The sequence below is a fragment of the Dendrobates tinctorius genome, unplaced genomic scaffold, assembly GCF_039654945.1.
Source record: "Dendrobates tinctorius isolate UK_male_01 unplaced genomic scaffold, ASM3965494v1 ptg000196l, whole genome shotgun sequence".
Taxonomy (NCBI): Eukaryota; Metazoa; Chordata; class Amphibia; order Anura; family Dendrobatidae; genus Dendrobates; species Dendrobates tinctorius.
This window is the reverse complement of record NW_027361863.1, coordinates 4,035,857-4,053,439: the sequence shown is the minus strand read 5'-3', so window position 1 is coordinate 4,053,439 and position 17,583 is coordinate 4,035,857. Positions and strand designations below refer to the sequence as shown.

Here is a 17,583-nt window from a genome sequence, read left to right as displayed (position 1 = left end):
AACGCCTACAGCCAACTGTTTCCTATACCGAGGGCTAGGCAGCACTGTCCCACCACCGCTGTCCCCTGTGGACCCTGCATCTACCACATTAACCCAGTGCGCAGTGATGGACACGTAACGGCCCTGGCCATGCCGACTGGACCATGCATTAGTTGTGAGGTGCACCTTTCCACTCACTGACTGCTTGAGTGCATGGACAATGCGGTCTTTCACATGATGGTGGAGGGCTGGGATGGCTTTGCGAGAGAAGAAGTGGCGACTGGGTAGGTCATAGCGTGGTACTGCATAGGCCATGAGTTCGCGGAAAGCTGCGCTTTCCACCAACCGATAGGGCATCATCTCAAACGAGATTAGTTTGGCAATGTGGGCGTTCAAACCCAGTGTACGCGGATGACAGACTGAGTACTTTCTTGACCTACTCATAGTGTCTGGGAGGGTGAGCTGGACTTGAGAGCTGCATATGGTGGAAGTAGCGGTGGACAGGGCGGACTGAGAGAGGGTTGATGATGGTGATGGAGTTGGTGTTCTTTCTGATGGCCTAGATTCAGTATTTCGTTGATATAACAGTGGGATTCCCTGACTGCTGTGGCCTTGCAACGACACCTCAACATTTGCTGCTGTGCTAACCGGTGGGCTTACAGTGGGGGAAACAATGTAGCGTTGCTGACTACCTTCTTTGTGATCAGTTGCACATGTGGCACTTGAGGTTTGGTGTTGTGTCCACGCTTGCAAGTGCATGCTGGTTAAATGTCTAAGCATGCAACTGGTATTCAAATTTTTCAGATTTTTCCCTCGGCTAAAGGTCTTTGTGCACTTGGCCTGATCATGAGGATTTTGTTCAAAAAAGTGCCACACTGCACTCTTCCTACTTTGGCAGACATTTTGCGGCCTAGCACGCTGTGATGTTTTGACCCTCTGGACAAGCTGTCCAGCAACTATTTTGATGTTTGGAACCTGTCTTTGGAGTGCTCCGGGCCTGCCAGATAACAGCTGTTGCGATGTTGATGTCTGCTGTGGATGCTCCTCATCTGAGCTATTGGAAGCAGCACCCTCTTCCCCCAATGGATGCCAATCTGGGTCAACAACTGGGTCATCCATCACCTCCTCTTCAATGTCATGTGCACCTTCCTCTGTGTCACCATGTATGGTGGTATAGTGTGCGGGAAGGGGCACCTGAGTCTCATCAGGGTCAGAATCTGGCTCTGTACACTGCGAGGACAATGTAGTGCTCTGAGTGAATGTACCAGCAGAATCATCTATCAGCGGCTGTGCATCAGTGCACTCCATGTCAGATTCGTCTTGGCCTGGGTAATTCACCATTTCACTTGATAATCCAGGCATGGTATGTGAAAACAGCTCCATGGAGTAATCAGTAGTATGGCCTGTGTCATCCTTCAATCTTGGTTGTGGTGAAGGACACAAGGAAAGGTGTGGTTCATGAACATGAGCCTCCAATGACGACTCAGTGCTTTTACTTTTTACAACTTCAGAAGAGGAGGCGATAGAGCTGGAGGCTGAGTCAGCAATGTAAGACAAAACTTTTTCCTGATGCTCTGGCGTTAAAAGCGGTTTGCCAACTCCTAGAAAACTAAGCCTTCGAAGCCTTATGGAGCCAGACGATGACGCAGGCTCAACACCTCCTGCATTCGGTCCTATTTTGCTTTTGCCACTACCATCAGATCCACCACCAACACCATCATTACCAGCTGCCAACCCCCGCCCAATTCCACGGCCTCTTCCACCAGCCTTGCTCATTTTTGGTAGAAATGTAGACAAAATCCTACAAACTATATATTAATGAAAAAAAAGGTACAAGGTGTCTATAGGACAGGGGAGATTTAGATTTTCTGCAGACACTTGTGGACACTGGACACTTGGATTGTGTGAGGCCCACTGAATATCACAGTGCTATGTCACAGGCTCGATGGCACAGGTGTGAAAAAAGTGACTACAGGATAAGGGAGATTTTGAATTTCTGGGAGATTTTGAATTTCTGCAGACACTTGTGGACACTGGACACTTGGATTGTGTGAGGCCCACTGAATATCACAGTGCTATGTCACAGGCTCGATGGCACAGGTGTGAAAAAAGTGACTACAGGATAAGGGAGATTTTGAATTTCTGCAGACACTTGTGGACACTGGACACTTAGATTGTGTGAGGCCCACTGAATATCACAGTGCTATGTCACAGGCTCGATGGCACAGGTGTGAAAAAAGTGACTACAGGATAAGGGAGATTTTGAATTTCTGGGAGATTTTGAATTTCTGCAGACACTTGTGGACACTGGACACTTGGATTGTGTGAGGCCCACTGAATATCACAGCGCTATGTCACAGGCTCGATGGCACAGGTGTGAAAAAAGTGACTACAGGATAAGGGAGATTTTGAATTTCTGCAGACACTTGTGGACACTGGACACTTTTGGATTGTGTGAGGCCCAATGAATATCAGAGCGCTATGTCACAGGCTCGATGCAGCAGGTGTGAAAAAAGTGACTACAGGATAAGGGAGACTTTGAATTTCTGCAGACACTGGACACTTTTGGATTGTGTGAGGCCCAATGAATATCAGAGCGCTATGTCACAGGCTCGATGCAGCAGGTGTGAAAAAAGTGACTACAGGATAAGAGAGATTTTGAATTTCTGCAGACACTGGACACTTTTGGATTGTGTGAGGCCCAATGAATATCAGAGCGCTATGTCACAGGCTCGATGCAGCAGGTGTGAAAAAAGTGACTACAGGATAAGGGAGATTTTGAATTTCTGCAGACACTTGTGGACACTGGACACTTGGATTGTGTGAGGCCCACTGAATATCACAGTGCTATGTCACAGGCTCGATGGCACAGGTGTGAAAAAAGTGACTACAGGATAAGGGAGATTTTGAATTTCTGGGAGATTTTGAATTTCTGCAGACACTTGTGGACACTGGACACTTGGATTGTGTGAGGCCCACTGAATATCACAGCGCTATGTCACAGGCTCGATGGCACAGGTGTGAAAAAAGTGACTACAGGATAAGGGAGATTTTGAATTTCTGGGAGATTTTGAATTTCTGCAGACACTTGTGGACACTGGACACTTGGATTGTGTGAGGCCCACTGAATATCACAGCGCTATGTCACAGGCTCGATGGCACAGGTGTGAAAAAAGTGACTACAGGATAAGGGAGATTTTGAATTTCTACAGACACTTGTGGACACTGGACACTTTTGGATTGTGTGAGGGCCAATGAATATCAGAGCGCTATGTCACAGGCTCGATGCAGTAGGTGTGAAAAAAGTGACTACAGGATAAGGGAGATTTTGAATTTCTGCAGACACTGGACACTTTTGGATTGTGTGAGGCCCAATGAATATCAGAGCGCTATGTCATAGGCTCGATGCAGCAGGTGTGAAAAAAGTGACTACAGGATAAGGGAGATTTTGAATTTCTGCAGACACTTGTGGACACTGGACACTTTTGGATTGTGTGAGGCCCACTGAATATCAGAGCGCTATGTCACAGGCTCGATGGCACAGGTGTGAAAAAAGTGAATTGTAGAATTGGGCAGAATAGGAATCTCCCTAGAGTGTAGGTCTGTAAGAACGGAACAAGTCCTCCACTTATCCTTCCACAGTGACACACAGATAGCTTCACTGTGGCTGTGATAACAGCCGTTACACGGTACTGTGTGAGGAGCGTACACCGCTGTATGGTGTGAATAAATGCACGCTCAGTACCTTAGCAGGACAAAAAAAAAATTGGGATTGCTTTTAAAAAAGCAGTTTGCAGAGCAGTGGGTAAACAGCAATGCAGCTGTCAGGAAGCCTTAGAAGGCAGCCTAACAACCAACACCACTGATCCACCACAATATAGCCTCCCCTTGCACTGCACACACAGTGACTGGTGTGTTGCACAGGCAAAATCGCTAGCAGCAGAAGCAGTTTTTTTGTCTTCTTCCCTGCCTAACGCTCTCCCTACAGAATCAGCAACCTCTCCCTATGCTAAGATCGGCAGAAGTAAGATGGCGGTCGGCGTGCACGCCCTTTTATAACCCCTGTGACGCCCACCAAAGCAAGCCAATCACTTGCATGCCCTTCTGAAAGATGGTGGCGACCCCTGCCTATGTCATCACGTTGCCCACAGTGTCCGTGGATCCTGATTGGCTGAAAAAGAGCGCTAAACAAACTTTTGAAACGCGACTTTGGCGCGTAAGTCGCCGACCTCGTGGCCGACCTCATCCTAGGGTCGGGTTTCGTTTCATGAAACCCAACTTTGCCAAAAGTCGGCGACTTTTGAAATTGTTCGACCCGTTTCGCTCAACTCTAGTGGCAACACCTCTCGTGCAGCTTTGCGTTCGCGCAAACGCCGATCAACCTGAATGGCTAATGACATAGAATCGTCAAGACCAGAGGGAACAAGAAATCCCACCATAGTATCTTTTACGGCTTCTGACAACCCCTTCCGAAAGAGAGCAGCCAAGGCATTATCATTCCATGTAGTAAGTACTGCCCACTTTCGGAATTTTTGACAGTACAATTCTGCAGAATCACGACCCTGGTTCAATGCCAGCAGGGTCTTTTCAGCCTGATCAATGGCATTAGGTTCGTCATACAACAACCCCAAGGCCTGAAAAAATGCGTTCACATTAGCCAGAATAGGATCATCTGGTTTCAAAGAAAACGCCCAATCCTGGGGATCGCCACGCAGCAAAGAGATGACAATTTTAACCTGCTGCGCGGAGCTCCCTGACGAGTTAGGCTTCAAGGCAAAAAATAATTTACAATTATTTTTGAAATTCAAAAATTTAGACTGATCCCCAAAGAATACATCAGGTGTAGGAATCTTTGGTTCAGCAGCATGTGAATGAGCAAGGTAGGCGGAAATTCCCCGCACTTCCGCAGCGAGCTGCTCCACACGATCAGACAATTGCTTTATCTCCATTGAGAGAAAAAAAAAATTCCCCCTACGGCCTCAGAGATATAGAGGAAAAAATATACACACTTTTTTTTTTTTTATACAATTCTTTCCTGCTATTGAGTACCCTAGGATCTGCGGTATGGCGGGTGATTCTATTATGATTGAGTCACCGTAGGAGGCAGACACAAAAATAGAAGTTACGTCCAGAAAACCAGAGAAGTTGGCAACTATCAGATTGCAGACCCCTGAACCTATCAACACAACTAGCAGTAGCCGTGGGGGGTTCCTACGATGCCCTAGACCCCTCGATCACAGCCGGAGCGCTAAATAGCCTAAAGACAGAAAAGGAAATCTAAACTGCCCCAGAGCAGACCCCAAAGTAAAAGGCAGCCCCCAACATATAATGACGGTGAAGCAAGATGAAAAAACACTCACACAGATAGAAAGATAGGCTGAGCAAACGATGGGGCCCAAGCTAGCTAAACAGAACAGGAAAGGAAGGTTGCTGTTTGCAATCTGCCAAAACCCTATCAAAGACATAAGCCAACAAGCTGATATGAAAAAGACCCTGAAGCAGCTAGGCTTCAAAATCTAAATCAGCACTCAGGTATTTTCAGAAGACAGAGCTAAAGGAATTCAGCACACTCCAGCAGGGAATGGCAGAAATCCAGAAAAACAAAGTAAAACAAAGTCTAAGCACAAATGCAAAAAGCCGAGCAGAAAACTTAGCTATAGAGGAGCAGGAATTCAGACTGGTCTCCAAGGATCCCACAGAGAAATCACCCGCAGGGCAGAAGGGCTTCGGCAGCCTTATATCCAGTCAGTAACTCCACTCAGCCAGTCATCATCATCAGACTCAGGTGTTTGATAATCAGGCTCACTACCTTTCTTTACCAGAAGAGGGAGTTCCTCGGGCCTCAGTAGTGAAGGGGAAAATGAACTCACAACACCTCCCTGTGTATGACTCATTGCCTGTGATCTGACTACTCTCTGCTCGCCCCTCTTGTACCTTGCAGCTATCTCTGTGTGTGACTCATTGGCTACGTCCTGACTATCCTCCCTGTCTATGCCCCTTGGTAACTTTGTGTCGCAGTTACCCTGCTAGGAGTTCTCTTGCAGCTCCTAGCTCTCTGGAGTTTAGGCCATGCCCCCAGCAGTCACGTGCTTCAGGTCCTGCTGTTCTGAAGTACGCACCTACTCGGCTGCTCACCGCTCCAGAGGTATCTTTGAGCACAGTCCGCTTTACTCAGGACATGCTCAGTGGCTCAGTGAGCAAGTGCAGTGCTTTGTTCCTGACACAAACCCCCTGAACGTTACGAACAGGACCAGTTCGTATGGCGACAAGGACTGTCATCTCAAAAGACTAACCCAAGTCTACCAAAATCCTCGCCCGAGGACTGGCGAGCATACAGGACGGGGGAGTGTGGAAAGAAGGGCCCCCGCCGAGTGTTCGGGCCGGAACCAAGGGGACCGTCACCTAGGTTCCGGGGGAAGCTGTTCCCATGGGACAGAGTTCAGGGACGGATCGTTGAGATGGACAGATGGGCTGGGGGAGGATCCAGTATAAAAGGGGCGGGGAACGCTAGTCACAGTGAGTCAGCAGATCGGGACAGAAGTAGCAGGAGACCGTGGGAGCGACTAAGAGCCAAAGCGACTTAGAAGAGCCAGGAGAGACGTTCACCCAAGACATTAGAGGGACGGCGCCCAGACCATCCGAGAGCCGCTGCCCCGCTTCAACCCGCGGCCGCAGCCCCGCTTCAACCCGCGGCTGCTGCACCCCAGCCCGCGGCTGCGTCCTGCCCACGGTCACTCGCAGCCACCCTGCTCTCACCCGTGGCCGCAGCAAGTCCAGTGCCATCGGCGGCCACCACTGTCCCGCTCCGGTCCGCGGCAAGGGCTGGGCCGTTGCTCGCTGCGGATTCCCTGCCGCAGCTGTTAGCTGCCCAGGTGGCCTGCCAATCGCCACCCCGCATCGCTGCCGCTTGCCCCAGTCCAGGGGCTAAGGCCCATCCGTCCAAGGACTCCTCCAGGGCCTGCGGTGCCCCGGTGTCACCGGAGTGTCGGAACGCTCGAAGACTACATCACCTCTTCAGCAGCTGGGCCCAGCGGCTGCTACGCCAAAGGACCACCATCCAAAACGCCGAGGGACGTCAGGATGGCTAAGTTGACTATATAGTTAAGGACCCGTAGTCGGCTATACCACGGCCCTATAGTGACCGGCTTTCGCCAGACGTAGTTGTTTTCTACTTTGTTCGTGTTTGCTTGTATTGAGCCCCTGTGAGGGCAACTCTTGTAACCCCTTTTGGTTGGTCAGGCTACGACTGAGGATAGTTTCCTCTAGGCCTATAAACGTTATTACTAAAAGCACTAAACCGTCTCGCGCCTCGTCACTGCGTCCTGCGTACATGCTAGTACCACAACCGGACCAGAAGGTGTAAGTTATTGTTAGTTATTATTCTGTATATACGTATAATATGTGTGTGAGGAGAGAATGAGCGGCTGGACCAGTGTTCAGTATACTGATTATTTTCTGGCTGATATTCTTGTTATGTTTCTGTTATTATTATTGTTATGTTTTTCATTTTTATAATAAAAGATCTACAGGATGTAACTCAGGATCAGTACAGGATCAGTAATGTAATGTACAGTATGTACACAGTGACTGCACCTGCAGAATAGTGAGTGTAGTTCTGGGGTATAATACAGGATGTAACTCAGGATCAGTACAAGATCAGTAATGTAATGTAAGTACAGTGACTGCTCCAGCAGAATAGTGAGTGCAGCTCTGGGATATAATACAGGATGGAACTCAGGATCAGTGCAGTAATTGCACAAAAATGTCTATATTATTATTTGAATTAATTCCATATATACATTAAAAAATGCCAGGTAAATGACAAAACCACCTAAACTGAATACATTAAAGCATTTACTGTATGTGACATTAGGGCAGGAGTTATGGTCACATTACATATTATGCCTGTGTAAGACAAGTCCTTGTAAGCATTTAAAGGGCAGTTTCACTCAAATATTCATCTTTCTTTGTATTTTCACAAAAACGCCATCAAGTATATGATACCTTAATGCAGGGCAGACCTTCCAGAGGTTTTCGTGTTAAGAAAAGTGGATTCCAAATGATTTTACACCGTGTGCAGAATTATTAGGCAAGTTGTATTTGAGAGGATTCTTTTTATAAATGAATAACAACTTATGTTCTCAATCAACCCAAAAGACTCATAGATATCAAAGCTTAATATTTTTGGAAGTTGGAGTGGGTTTTTTTTAGATTTGGCTATCTTAGGAGGATATCTGTTTGTGCAGGTAACTATTACTGGGCAGAATTATTAGGCAACTTAATAAAAAACAAATATATACCCATCTCACTTGTTTATTTTCACCAGGTAAACCAATAGAGCAACACAAAATTTAGAAATAAACATTTCTGACATTGAAAAACAAAACAAAAAAAATCAGTGACCAATATAGCCACCTTTCTTTACGATGACACTCAAAAGCCTTCCATCCATAGATTCTGTCAGTTGCTTGATCTGTTTACGATCAACATTGCGTGCTGCAGCCACCACAGCCTCCCAGACACTGTTCGGAGAGGTGTAATGTTTTCACTCTCTGTAGAGCTCACATTTTATGAGGGACCACAGGTTCTCTATGGGGTTCAGATCAGGTGAACAAGGGGGCCATGTCATTATTTTTACTTCTTTTAGACCTTTACTGGCCAGCCACGCTGTGGAGTATTTGGATGCATGTGATGGAGCATTGTACTGCATGAAAATCATGTTTTTCTTGAACGATACCGACTTCTTCCTGTTCCACTGCTTGAAGAAGGTATCTTCCAGAACCTGCCAGTAGGTCTGGGAGTTGAGCTTCACTCCATCCTCAAACCGAAAAGGTCCCACAAGTTCATCTTTGATGATACCACCCATACCAGTACCCCACATCCACCTTGCTGGAGTCTGAGTCGGAGTGGAGCTCTCTGCCCTTTACTGATCCAGCCTTGGGCCCATCCATCTGGCCCATCAAGAGTCGCTCTCATTTCATCAGTCCATAAAACCTTAGAAAAATCAGTCTTAAGATATTTCTTGGCCCAGTCTTGACGTTTTATCTTATGTTTCTTGTTGAAAGGTGGTCGTTTTCCAGCCTTCCTTAGCTTGGCCATGTCCCTGAGTATGGCACACCTTGAGCTTTTTGATACTCCAGTAACGTTGCAGCTCTGAAATATGGCAAAACTGGTGGCAAATGGCATCTTGGCAGCTTCTCGTTTGATTTTTCTCAATTCATGGGCAGTTATTTTGCGCCTTTTTTATCAACACGCTTCTTGCGACTCTGTTGGATATTTGCTATGAAACGCTTGATTGTTCGGTGATCACGCTTCAAAAGTTTGGCAATTTCAAGACTGCTGCATCCCTCTGCAAGACATCTCACAATTTATGACTTTTCAGAGTCCTTCAAATCTTTCTTCTGACCCATTTTGCCAAAGGAAAGGAAGTTGCCTAATAATTAAGCACATCTTATATAGGGTGTTTATGTAATTAGACTATGCCCCTCCTCATTACAGAGATGCAAATCACCTGATTTACATAATTGTCAGTTGGCTTTCAAGCCTATACAGCTTGGAGTAAGACAACATGTATAAAAAGGATGATGTGATCAAAATACTCATTTGCCTAATAATTCTGCACCCAGTGTATATACATTATGTAACATAGTCACCAGAGTAGACACCCAGTCTCCACAGGTCCAGCATCCGCTGCTCTCAGAGTTTGGCTGCAGTGGTAATGTCACATTGACATTGCAGATTACCGCTACAGCCAGTTACTGACCTTGGCAGTTCGTGTTGCCATGATCTCCACTAGTAGTATTGATCTATGCAAAGTTTCATTAAAGTTTCCATCTCAATTGAGTGGGTCTCTTTGGTATCTTCTGACAGCATCCCCCATATGATATATAATTATACAGTGTACAAATACCAAACCAAATGTTTAGTATGGAATCAACATGCAGTTCTAAGGGTGTTTTTACATTGCGTTCTGTGTCCCTGTCAGGGCATACATCCAAAATCCTCCACAAAACGGTACGGACACATACTCCGACGGGGCCAATAGACTGCAATGGTGACGGCAGAACAAACGCTCTGCTGTGCACTTTATTCGGGAGTGTATGTCTACAGGTGGCAGACACTCAGATGTAGTAGACTGCGGTCACTATGTCACCATTGCAGTCTATTGACCCCGTCGCCACATGTGTCCGGATCCCGTTTTGTGGGGGATTTTTGACATATGCCCCGACCCACCCTAATAATTAAAACTTCAGTACACATTGCTATACTTTTATTGTCTCTAACATACACTGAGAAAATCAAATACTGTACAATACATAATAATCCCCCAAAAAGGCTAAATAAGCAATAGCTCATCCATAATACAACAAAAACCCCAAAACAATAGGACCATGGAGCAATACAAAAAAATGTATAAATTTTATCATATCAAATAAAGAATTAAAATTAGTATATAATACAGCAGTTGTAAATAAGGGAATCAGCGACATCTGAATGCCACACTGAAACCAGGTCGGTATAAATTAATTAATGAAATATACAGTATATGTATCACATATGACCATAACAATAATACAAAAATTAATAGACCATATATGAAACACCAATGTAAGAGTAAAAATAACAGCCAGATATAAAGTGCGAGAAAAAGTATACATATATTTTGTACACTACATAAGCAGCCGTGCCACCGAGTATCAACAGATAAATCCCCCTCCTTTATCCAATCATACCAGTGTAAAATAACAGCCTTACAGATAAAGTAGACCATAAACTGTTTTCATAAATTGTTTCTCAAAAAGTCTTTGTTCACATGACTTTGTTTCTTTCGTATTTATCGTTTGCTCCCCATGCGCCCAGCGTGACAAGTGTGTGTCCTTTTGGCATAAGTTGGGACAGTATTCTATATAGAGCAGGGGTGGGGAACCATTTTTTCTGCCAAGTGCCATTTCGATATTTAAGCCATCCTTCGGGGGCCTACAGATTACGTCCTGACGTTGGTGTCAGTAGTGAACACGGCATGCTCGTGCTCACAGAGCAAGATGAAATTAATGTGCCACCAGCCATGAAAATACAGCTGCCAGCCCAAGTACTACAGTCCCCAGGAACCTGCCCCAGGCAGGATAAAAGGTCATTGAGGGCCGTAAATGGCCGGAGGACCTGAGGTTCCCCACCCCTGATTTAGAAGGACACTAAAAAATGTTTAGGTATTATTTTGCCTATATTGGAGGCTGACACTGGAGATATATGTCAGAGAGTACTCCTGATGTACAGGATACCTCCAACAGAAGCACAACAATGGCTTTGGGTGACATGGATTTGGTCCTTTTAGCAGTTGATACATGGACCATGGTCCTCTGTTATGTTTCCAAAGCCCGTTGGTGCTGCTCCGAGATCTCCAATACTAAAAACCTAATGTACAAATCCTGCAAAATGTTTGATTCTTAAAAAAAAAAAGAGTTAAAAAATAATCAACGCTTATATTCACCTGTCCTATGCCTAAACCACTACTTTCCTTCAGCTTCAGCTCCCCACCAGATCCTCTGCTCTCTCCTTCTTTTCACACTTCAGCTGCTTTTCATATTTTCCAGAGCCTCATGTGGTTATGTTGGGTGCAATGCACACCACACCATGCAGCCACACCATGCAGTCACCTGTAGTGCATGCATGTCAGTAAAGTGCGCCGAGCCTCACAAGACCACGTGATGCTCAGTGTTAGAAGACCTGAAGAATGGCCAAAAAGGTACTGGATGGAGTCAGAAAGGGGCTGCCATGGCCGTTCAGGTGAGTAGAATATTTTTTTTTTTTTTTTAAAAACCACTTCCTGATCCTCTGTTTATTACTCTTTGGGATCCGGATAGACCTCAGACTATAATAGAAAAATATTAAGATTTAAGAGTCCTCAGTGGTTGATACCTTTTAATGGCTAACTGAAAGGATGGTAACAAATTGCAAGCTTTCGAGAGTACTCAGGTCTCTTCATCAGATCATAATAAACATTTTTTCCACACCAATGTCGATTTTGACAAAATGTATTTAGACCTAATTGAATTTGCCATCTGAATCTGCCTCAAATGATTATCGGGAAATTTGCTCATCTGCATCTCTACCTAATGTAACACTGCAGTGAGGGCTGTTTTAAAATGTCGGGAAATGCGTGGCTCCATGTATAAGGCCTTTACCACATGAGTCTTTCCTGAGACAGAATTACAATGTTTCTGGGCTCTGGCCATGATTTTCTGGAAAACAGACCCAGCGACTGTGATGCACTTGTTTACATTTTACTAAGCAGCCAGTTTACTGGCACCATAAATCCAAGGAAGCTCTTAAGTACACAGTCTCGGATCTGGGAGGTCTACATATTTCAACTCCACCAGGTTTATTCATAGGTAACGCAAGAGTCAAGTGTGTGAAGACTTACGAGAGCAGTCATGGCAACACGCACACTGAAACTTATCATACTGGATAAACCAAATCTTTCACACCAGCTGTCACTTTTCATCCGAGTTTAATGTTTCTTCTGCTATTGTTATTCTCCATGACATCTGTATATAATAAAGTCTTTTACCTGAGAAATTCTTCTACTTCAGCAAGAAGTCTGGTGAAGAAGAGAACAATGGCTAGGATCTTGACCCCATGGAGAACTTCCATGTTGTGGAAATGGTTGAGATGAAGATGGAAGAAGTTCACACCCATCATGGAAAAGTAGGGAGGTGGACAATTGGCTACAATAGATGAAAATCGTTTGAACTTGCAGGGGGACCAGCTGACCATTGGAGAACTGGACAACCATCTGGGGACAAGATGACCATCTGAGGACAAGATGACCATCCCAGTAGATCATGTCACGGGAGGAAAAGATCAGGCAATTGCAATTTTAACACCCAATCCTTTTGTTTTCCAGGAAAATTAGCTGTTGCCAGAAGTGTCTGACAGTAACTTTCTCCTTTTTTCCTCGTGGGAAACACATGAATGCTTAGACAAGCTGAGCGCTCATATATAAGGAGTAGTCAGGAGAGTTAGCTATCTACTGAATGAACGTTTGGATGTCAGCTATCTGATGCATCAAATGGCCAAGTTCTCCAAAAAATATGACATAGTTGTCATGGGAGATTTCAACTATCCAGACATTTGTTGGGAATCTCTCTCAGGCAAAACTAACAGGTCAAGGAAATTCTTATCCTCTCTTGCTGACAACTTTATCTTCTAAAAGGTAAGGGAGAAAACAAGGGGAACTGCTACCTTGGATCTAATCCTTATAAACAGGGAGGAAATGGTTGAGGAGGTAAAAGTGGCTGGGACCCTAGGAGGTAGCGACCATGCTATTTTAGAATTTTGGATAACTAGAGGCGGAAGACCTGTGAAGACTCAGACGTCAAGGTTAGATTTCAGAAAGGCAGATTTTAAGGGATTCAGAAAGAGAATTGGAGGGATCCAATGGCTGGATATCCTTAAAGACAAAAATGTCCAGGAAGGATGGGAAATCTTGAAAAATGAAATTCTCAAAGCACAGTTGTTAACAATTCCGAAAAGAGGGAAGAATAGGAAGCAGTTAAGGAAACCAGGATGGATGAACACAGAACCTAAGCACATGCTAAAAAGGAAGAAAAAAATGTTTATAAAATGGAAAGAGGGAGGCATATCTAAAGAAGAATATAATGCTGTCTGCAGAACCTGCAGGGCACAAATCAGATTATCTAAAGCTGAAAATGAATTGAGGCTTGCAAGAGATGTCAAAAGCAATAATAAAGGATTTTGGGGATATGTCAAAAGTAAAAGAAAAGTCAAAGATGCTATAGGATTTTTACAGGATGAAAATGATGAAATGGTAAGACAGGATGTTGAGAAGGCTGAACTTTTAAATTCCTATTTTGCATCTGTTTTCTCTCAGAAAGGAAATGTAACATCAACTGTTATTCACTGTCCTATTAAGGGAATAGAAGAATCCAGGATATCTATAAACAGAAAGATAGTGAGGAAACACTTAGCTAGCCTAAATGAATTCAAGTCTCCAGGTCCAGATGAATTACACCCCAGAGTACTGAAGGAGATAGCAGAAGAAATTTTTGAACCCCTCTCTATAATCTTTGAAAATTCTTGGAGAACAGGAGAAGTGCCAGAAGACTGGAGAAGAGCAAATGTTGTTCCTATCTTCAAAAAGGGGAAGAAGGTGGACCCAGGTAACTATAGGCCGGTGAGTCTGACTTCTATACCAGGAAAGATCTTTGAACAAATTATTAAACAACATGTATGTCAATACCTGGATAAGAATGAAGTGATTAAACAGAGTCAGCATGGGTTTGTAACTAATAAGTCATGTCAGACTAACTTAATTTCCTTCTATGACGGTATCACTGATTGGGTGGATCAAGGAAATGCTGTAGATATAGTATATCTTGACTTCAGCAAAGCATTTGACAAAGTCTCTCATACAATCCTTATTGAAAAAATGATTAAGTATGGAATGGACAAGGCAACTGTTAGGTGGATTCATAACTGGCTTAGTGATCGGACCCAAAGAGTGGTCGTAAATGGCTGCACATCCAGTTGGAAGAATGTCTCAAGTGGGGTACCACAGGGCTCTGTCCTGGGCCCTGTATTGTTCAACATCTTTATCAACGATTTAGATGAAGGAATTGAGGGTAAACTGATTAAATTTGCTGATGACACAAAGCTAGGAGGGATAGCTAATACTAGAGAAGAGAGAGAGAGGATTCAAAAAGATTTAAATAAACTGGAGAAGTGGGCAGCAACTAACAGAATGGTTTTTAACAGGGAGAAATGCAAAGTACTACATCTGGGCAATAAAAATGGAAAAAGCATATATAGAATGGGAGGAATAGGGCTAAGTGACAGCACATGTGAAAAAGACTTGGGTATACTAATAGATCACAGACTGAATATGAGTCAACAGTGTGATGCAGCAGCAAAAAAGGCAAATGCAATTCTAGGATGTATTAACAGAAGCATACAGTCTAGATCACGTGAAGTCATTATTTCCCTCTACTCCTCTTTGGTCAGACCTCATCTGGAATATTGTGTCCAGTTTTGGGCACCACATTTTAAAAAAGACATCAACAAACTGGAGCAAGTTCAGAAAAGAGCGACCAGAATGGTGACCGGTCTGCAAACCCTGTCTTATGAGGAAAGGTTGCAGGATTTGGGAATGTTTAGTTTGCAAAAGAGAAGACTGAGAGGAGACTTAATAGCTGTCTACAAATATCTAAAGGGCTGTCACATTGTAGAAGGATCAACTTTATTCTCATTTGCACAAGGAAAGACTAGAAGCAATGGGATGAAACTGAATGGGAGGAGACACAGATTAGATATTAGAAAAAACTTTTTGACAGTTAGAGTGATCAATGAGTGGAACAGGCTGCCACGAGAAGTGGTGAGTTCTCCTTCAATGGAAGTCTTCAAACAGAGGCTGGACAGACATCTGACTGGGATGATTTAGCGAATCCTGCTTTGAGCAGGGGGTTGGACCAGATGGCCCAGGAGGTCCCTTCCAACTCTACGATTCTATGATTCTATGATTCTATGATTCTATGTGTCTGACCAGCTTCAGGGTATGTGCACAAGTTGCGGATTCGTCTGCGAATCTGCAGCGGATTTGGCCCTGCGGATCCGCAACAATTTTCCAAGGGATCTACAGTACCATGTTATCCTATGGAAAACAAATACTGCTGTGCACATGCTACTGAAAATTCCGTGCGGAAACGCAACGGTTTATTTTCCGCAGCATGTAAATTCTTTGTGTGGATTCCGCAGCGTTTTTACACCTATTCCATTATAGGAATCCGCAGATGTAAAAACGCAGACCAAATCCGCACAAAATCCACTAGAAATCCGCAGGTAAACACAGGCATTTTGACCTGCGGATTCTGCAGATTCCGCACGGAAAAATCCACAACGTGTGCACATACCCTTAGGAGACACAAAAGTTCCACCTGATGGCACTTGATGATTGGGGGACAATACCGTTTTGTATGTGGCGCCCCTGAGGCTTCAGTCGCCACAGAGGTACTGCACCTTCTCCTAAGGTGTGGTGCCCCACCATCCAGGTAGGGTGGGAACTCCCTTCCACATTCCAACACCTGCACCCATACACAGGATAGTTCAGCAGGGACCCATCCATGCTTTATGCTGGAAAGGTCATAGGGTGCCTTTTGTGGTCCCTGGCTTCGTAACACGAGAGGTGCTGGGGAGGCGGGTGGAGTTAGATATAAAAGAGAGGGAAGGTGTAGGATTACAGGTCAGTCCGCAGAAGAAGGCAGGCGGAGTAGGAGAGGACAGCCACTCAGTGAGGAGTGGGGATCCCTGGAGGGATCCCTGGAAGAAGGGATGGAGGAAGGCGTGCTGCAGCTGCCCCAGTGAACTGGGCCAGCTGGCACGGGAAGGAAGAGAAGGAGAAATAGACGTAGACTGAAGACTACAGATTCCATAAGAGAGAAAGAACAGATCGGAACGTAGGAGAATAGAAGGACGGTGGCAAGGAGGTTGAGAAAGAGAGAGAACCCTTCCAGTCCAGAGAGCGCAAAGGCCGGGGCCCGTTACCCGAGGTTGATTGGATCTTTATGTCCGGCAACAGACACCGGAGGAGTAGTGAGCCACTAACGCCTTACTCCCATCATAGACTTGGGACACAACAGCAACTGAATAGTGAGCCGGGACGCAGAGAGGAGTCCCCGAAGCAGGCTACAGCTGTCTGTCATACAAGTAGAGACTAGGAACACCTAGAGAGAGGCATTCCAGGGTAACTAAGTACTGGAGTGCTTCGTACCTAAAGGCGCATTGGAGGAGTCGTTCAGTAAGGTACATATTGGTGGAGTGTGGAGGGGAGAATCCTATCCTGCCTGGAGGTTGGCTGGGGCCCTGACCTGAAGAACACAGTGCGGAGGCAGGCAGATGTGTGAACTGCAAACAGTGAGTAAAGCTTTGGAACCGCATACTCTGGTGTCTTCCAGTTATTCCAGCACCGCTACACCTGGGTACCAGCATCTATACCATTCTGCGCTTCTCCTCATCCATTGCACCTACACTGCCCTGGAACTACAGCTTCACCTGTGGGGAGCTACACCATCTTTGCTGCACCACACCATCAGTCCCAGTGGATCTGCACGCAGCGTTGGCTTAACATCTTGCTTGCTAAATACCACAGGTGGCGTCATGAACTATCTAAATAAACTATTACACTATTAACATCACCGCCATTGATATTGGGCACCCAGGGCCACAGACCGGGTCACTGCTGCTGTGACACATCCCCCTGACACCGGCCCGGTACCGGGTACCCCGCTGCCCTGGGTGTGAGGGGCGACCCATGTACATGACCCCTCATTCTTAGTATACTTACTTGGTCTGTATTCCATCTGTTCCATAAGGCTGCATAAGATACTGATGGACAATTTTGTCCCTCAACGTTCCGGCCAACTTGATTTTTTTTCTTGATCGATGTAGGTTGATGATGTAGAGGGTGATCGATCCTCGTACATAATTGTGGCTGCAATTAAAAAAAAAATGAAAAACAGTATTTTAAGAGGACCTTTCACTAAATTTCTGGGCACAGGGTATAATAGTTGCTGAAGAGCAGAATTAAATGGG

The 17,583-nt window shown here is 45.1% G+C and overlaps 1 protein-coding gene across 2 annotated transcripts in view; it reads right to left on the bottom strand.

The window, feature by feature from the left end:
* HPSE2 (heparanase 2 (inactive)) overlaps window positions 1-17,583 on the bottom strand; it is a 564,230-nt gene that overhangs the window by 49,538 nt on the left and 497,109 nt on the right. For both annotated transcript variants that reach the window (XM_073552816.1, XM_073552817.1), the window contains one exon: window positions 17,336-17,482. In XM_073552816.1, coding sequence (XP_073408917.1) covers window positions 17,336-17,482 — 147 coding nt within the window. The remainder of the gene's footprint in view (window positions 1-17,335; window positions 17,483-17,583) is intronic.